General features: G+C 49.9%; 1 protein-coding gene across 1 annotated transcript; it reads right to left on the bottom strand.

Annotated features, from left to right (window-relative positions):
* Positions 1-2,400: 2,400 nt before the first annotated feature.
* ccdc177 (coiled-coil domain containing 177) lies at positions 2,401-4,989 on the bottom strand. Its single transcript, XM_055640854.1, has one exon. It carries the CDS (start codon positions 4,977-4,979, stop codon positions 3,114-3,116), a length of 1,866 nt encoding a protein of 621 aa, XP_055496829.1. The 5' UTR covers positions 4,980-4,989; the 3' UTR covers positions 2,401-3,113.
* Positions 4,990-6,040: the final 1,051 nt, after the last annotated feature.

Below are 6,040 nucleotides of genomic sequence, written 5' to 3'. Positions count from 1 at the left end.
ATAGTCTTTTGTTTGACTGGATAGTATGCAAATAAAAGCTTTTCACTGTAACTCAGTACATGTGACAATAATAAACAAACCTAAACTAAATTAAACTAAAAGTTGCCTAACCAAAGTCCTATAGAGAGACTAAAGTGGGTCAGGCAGCATCTCCAGAGAAAAGGAATAGGTGACGTTCTGCATCAGACTGAAAGTCAGTAAAAGAGAGAAACTGGAGGTATAAAGTCAGAACAGATCAGAGCCATCACCAATGACCAAGGAATGGCGGAGCCCACAATGGTCCATTGTTGGCTGTGGAAGAAGTGATAACGAAGGGATATATGGATGTAAACATTGGAACTGGCAGGACGACCAGTGTGGGGGAGGGGGAGCGAGAGAGAGGAAATGCAAGGATTACTTGACATTAGAGAATTCAACATTCATACCGCTGGGTTGTAAGCTGCCCAAACAAAATACGAGGTGCTGGTCCTCCAATTTACGTGTGATCTCACTCTGACAGTAGAGGAGGCCCAGGACAGAAACGTCAGAATGGAAATGGGAAGGGGAGTTAAAATGTTTGGCAAACGAGAGATCGCGGACTGATTGTAGGTGTTCAGCGAAACGATTGCCCAGTCTGCTCTTGGTCTTGCCGATATACTCTCAGCCTGAAGAAGGGCTTCGACCCGAAACATCATCTATTCTTTTCTCCAGAGATGCTGCCTGACCCACTGAGTTACTCCGGCATTTTGTGTCTATCTTTGGTGTTAACCAGCATCTGCAGTTCATTCCTACACAAAGTCCTATCAAGCTGCATCATGACTTTGTGATAATGAGTGGTGAGGCTGTGGAGTTATACAGGGTGTCAGCTATGGACTATACAGAAGTGAACCAATTACTCTGTGGCTGTCATGAACCAATTGAAAGTTTGGCTTGGAGATGAAAAAACTAAAAAATAGAAGCATTTTGAAAGAAAAATAATATTTTTTGAGTGAGTGCGGAGTGTTATTTATGGAGAACTAAACAGTATATAATACTACTATTTCTGGATGTTTAGCCTATTGATGACAATGTAGTCAATGTGACATTAGTTGTACTCCAGCACAAACCAGATCATGGCTTCTCATGCACCTATATAAAGAAACAATCAGGATGCACTTTACTTAGGTTCAAAGGATGGAGACACATGCTGAATGGTAATAACATTTCAAAATGTCTTCTTTTTTTTACCTGATGTGCAAATAAGATTGCAGTCGGAGATGTTTGGATGGAGAGAGCAGAGGAGAGAAGTAGGCTTGTGACTTCAGTTGTCCATGTTATCTGTCTCCTCTTGAGCTTCTGCACAGCACAGTGCCTTGCCAGGCCAGTTCAGAGGGCAATTATAACTTAACAGGGGCTTGAGCCACAGTCACTAAACAGGTTAGTTGCAGGATTTTAACAATAATCAAACAACTCAAGGCTCACTTTTGGTTTACACTGACGCCAACTGTTTAATTGCATAATCTTAAAATTGAACACATTTTCTCAAAATGGGATATATACCCTTATCCTCGACCTCCGGGTTGCTGCTCCAGCAATATAACAGTTACTACAATAAACTTTTGATTTCCTGCAAGAGAAATCTGATCTACCCAATACCCATTACTTAAGGTTTAACAGTAAACAGTCAGCTCCACATCTATATATTAATCGCAAATACATATTGTTGTGTGCTTATGTGATGCCGCAGCATCACCATACTGTTCCTTTTCTTAATGCTCATATCCAGTAATGCGTTTATGTTAATGTTATAGGAGCAGAATTAGGCCATTCGGCCCCATCAAATCTACTCCACCATTCAATCATGGCTGATCTATCTTTCCCTCTCAACCCCATTCTCCTGCGTTCTCCCCATAACCCCCGACACCCGTACTAATCAAGAATCTATCAATTTCCACTTTAAAAATATCCATTGACTTGGCCCCCACAGCATTCTGCGGCAATGAAGTCCACATATTTCACCACCCTCTGACTAAATAAATTCCTCCTCATCTCCTTTCTAAAGGTACGTCCTTTTATTCTGAGGTTATGGCCTCTGGACCTAGACTCTCCCACTAATGCAGCTGAGCGTAGTTGCTTCATGAGAATGCCATCCTCTCACGTATCATTTGATCTTCAGTTTGGGGGGGAAATATCAGAGGTATGAGCCTGGGTGTGTGGGGCGAATTCATTCCCCAGAAGTGCCAGGCCAGCACCATTTTCGTGAAGCGATCCTATCTGCAATGCCAACTGGACAAAGGCCACCATATTCATTTCAAAGAGAGACTTATCCTGAGGAAACCCAAAATCTTTCTTTCCGAGTCTGGTTCGGAGATCCATTCCTGAGATGAAATGTTGGAACTCCCAACGGCTTCAGCTATTATTTTTCCCCTTTCTCCCCCTTCCCAGTACCTGAGTGTAGTTCTCTGTCCACTCGTGATCTAAACCGTACAGTGGATCGGGTTGTGTCACGATCCATATTCACTTAGGACATCCTTTCACCCTAAACTTGAGCCATCAAAAGTTGCGCGCTCATTTTGTTCAATTAAAATCGATGTAAACAGATCAGTTAAAGACTCTCCCGTGTTTCTGTAGTATGAACGAACCAGATTATGTCAGAGAAATGACAATCCAGTGTTTAAATAATTATTATTAAGCTGAAAAAGTGTTACAGCAAGAAGCTGTAGACGTTGGTCCTGTTGGGTTGTACGCAAAACAAAGAATTTCACTGTACCTAGTGACCACTGTACATGAGACAATAAGTATAATTGAATCGTTGAATTAACTGTTAGAAGAGATCTGGTCCATATTATGTGCAATGACAAACATCCTTTCCATACTCAATGTTGCGTTATTCTTATGGCCCATAAAAATAGCACAAGATTGCATGCACTTGCCAAAGTTACCAAGAAAAATAAGTTGAATGAGTTACAACCTGTTAATGGCAAGCGTAAACGAAAGCAACCATATACTCTGTGGTACTCTGTACACCTTTAAACATCAAGCATTATGCACAAGGTACACCACGCAGCCTCATGAATCTTATGGAATAGAAACTGTTAAAAAAAGGCATTGTTCGGATTAGTTTCCAGTAAGTCCACAAAGTGGTCTTGCCCAGCCTACTTTCTGTCCAGGTGGGCCTGCAGTTCTGCTTCCAGTACCATCTTGTCAAAAGTCCTGGTGTTGATTTCCCCCCGCACCTTATCTCGGATTTGGAAGGAGGCTCTGGCCAGCGAGCGGGAGTTCTCCAGTGCAATCTGTCTCTCCCTGAAGATCCTTTCGCTCTTCTCTAGCTTCTTGGCTATTGAGTCCTGTATCTCCCTCCGCTTGTACACCTCATCTTCCTCCAACTTGGTTTTGTTGATCCTGTGGATCCGCTCCTTCTCCACCCTGATCTGGACGGCCTTGCGGGAGATCTGGGTGATCTTCTCCTGGGCGACCTGGGTGGCGTGCTGAAGTTTCTTCTCGGCGGCCCGGGCCAGGCTCTCCAGGTGCTCCTGGTGCTCCTTCTCCTGCTGCTCCACTACCACCCGCGCCTTCTGTATCTGCAGCTCTTCCCGGGCGGCCCTCTCCTTCAGCTCCCGGTTCCTCCTCTCTATCAGTTGCTCGTAGTTTTCCTGAGACTTGGTCAGCTTCTGCTGAAGGGACTTCCTCAGAACCTTCCTCTCCATCTCCATCTCCTTGGCAATCTCCTTCAAGGCTGCGTCATGCTTCAACCTCTGCACCATGTTGACGATCTTCTTCTCCTGCACTTGCTTCTCCTCGCTCTCCGACTTCTTCTGCTTGGCCAGGGTTAGCTTCTGACGCAGCAGTTGGTCTTTGAGCTCCAGGTCCATCTTCACTGCCACCTCCTTGGTCCTGAGCTGCTCCTCCTGGTGCATCTTCTTGTCCTGGGCTTCCAGCTTGGCGTTCTCCAGTTTGCCCCTCCGTTGCTGCTCCTGGCTCTCCGCCAACATCCTCCACTTCTCCTCCTGCAGCGAGGTCTGCTGCAGCCTCAGCCTGGCCGCTTCCTTCTGCTCGCGGCACATCTTGGCTCTCCGGGCCTCCAGCCTGGACTCCCACATACTCTGGCACTGCAGCAGAGCCCTCTGCCTCTCCCTCTCTTCCTCATCCCTCCGCATGGCCTCCCTCCTCCTGCGCGTCTCCCACTCCACGTGTGCCCTGTAGCTTTGGCCACTCATCAGGGCCTCCTCCTGGTGCCTGGCCAGCATGAGGGCAGCTATCTTCCTGTCTCGCTCCGACACTTCGCCGTGCCCTCCCCTCCTCACCTCCTTCACCAACTTGGCCACCTTCTTGGTGGTCTGCGGCGAGTGGGACAGGTCGCCAAGGCTGAGGCTCTTGCCTATTGCGGACGGTATCCCGGTCAGCTCCCTTCCTCTGGGACTTACCTTCACCCACTGGCTCCTGCCTTTGCAAGTGTCACCACTGAAGGAGGAAGAGGCCCCTGAGTCAGACGAGGTGACATTGGAGTGGCTATTTTTCTTCTTCTGCAAGGACTCCATGGAGTAGCTCCTCGACCTGCTCAGGCCAGTGGCCGGTGGTTTTTTAGTCCTGGGAGCTGGCGAGGATGGCAGGCTGTTTCTGATCGGATTACAACTCCTCCTCCTCTCCAGCCTGATAATCCTTTCCCGTTCCTCCCTGCAGTCCCTCAGCTTCCTCCGCCTCTCCTTCTCGTACACCTCGTAGAGTCCAGTGGCCACCCTCATGGACCTGGCCGGGGCTTCCTTGGCGAACTCGTTGATGGACTTGTGGAGTAGCTCCACCGGCTTGACCCCGCAGCGGGCACAAGCCTCCAGCGACCTGGGGCTGGTCAACACGTAGCGGCTGCCCTCGGCCTCGGCGCTGTTGAAGTTGTCCAGGTCCAAGCGCAGCAGAGGCGACTCCTGCCTCAGCACCGGGGCGCTGGACACCGCCGCCGCCGCCGCTGCCGGACCTCCTCCTCCCGGAGCCCCGACCCCGTCCCCGTGCCCCGCCGGGTCCACCATCCTCGCCTCTCACGGTGCAGCGAAGAGCGCCGCTCGGGTGGGGGAGAGATTGCCGGTGCAAAGCTCAACACCATCGCCCACTCGCTCCTCTCCACCGAGGTAGCGCATTCATTCGGTTATATAACTTAACCCTCACGCGTAGCGCAAAACAAGAGCTTGCAACCTCGCAAATGCAACGGCGGCTACACCTATCTGCGATGCACTTCAGTGGATTCACTTCAACCCCCTCTACACACACGGCGGCGAGGCAGCTACTTCATCCATCCGCTCGCACACGCCCTGCTGGTGGGTCAAATGGTGCACGTTTGTCCGAGATCTGTGCAATACAAGCTCAGAACACAGCCGCCGGCCAAATGCAACCCGATAACAACGATCTTCGGGGCGGCAGGATGAATCTGGGACGGGTGAGGGGTCGATGCAGTTGCAGAGGAAAGGCCCGCCTTTTGTTGAGACTGGAGGACAGACGGCCCCGGATCGGATCGGACGGCTGCTTATGTTAATGCATCCTCGGCCGCACTCCCTGTACCAGTCCCCGGGCTCATCCCCGCCTCTCGCTGCTCCGATTAACCCTTCGCCGCCGGCTTCCCCACCTTGCGACGCTGGTGCCAAAAACAACAACGGCTGCGGTTCTGACTGGCAATCCTCACACACCGACCACTCCTCCTCCTCACCTCCGCCACCCCCCCCTTCACCCCCCCACCCCCCCCCCCCCCCCAGCCATTAGAGAGGCTTCCAGGAAAAAAATATCGATAGGGACTCTAGGGATGAGGGTCTACAGTTACAGGGAAAGATTAGAACGGCTGGGGCTGTTTTTTTCTGTTGTGGAAAAGGTTGAGGAGAGCTCTGAAAGAGGTAAAATACCCTAGCAGAAAATTCTAAGGTAGATCCAAGGAGAGCTGGCTGAATGGATATGGAAGATAGACACAGAATGCTGGAGTACAGGGCCTGTAAGGTTTCGCGACCTTTACAGGCGACTGCTGGCACCCGTGATAGGTCGCCAAAATTTTCAAAATGTTGAAAATTCAGCGGCGACCAGAAAGACACTACAACTCTTTGGAGAC

The sequence above is a fragment of the Leucoraja erinacea genome, chromosome 9, assembly GCF_028641065.1.
Source record: "Leucoraja erinacea ecotype New England chromosome 9, Leri_hhj_1, whole genome shotgun sequence".
NCBI lineage: Eukaryota > Metazoa > Chordata > Chondrichthyes > Rajiformes > Rajidae > Leucoraja > Leucoraja erinaceus.
The sequence above is the reverse complement of the archived record's forward strand: the minus strand, read 5'-3'. Positions and strand labels throughout refer to the sequence as shown.

Bases quoted from the DNA above. Each gene is read 5' to 3' on its own strand.
- ccdc177 (XM_055640854.1), bottom strand. From the start codon at position 4,979: ATGGTGGACCCGGCGGGGCACGGGGACGGGGTCGGGGCTCCGGGAGGA.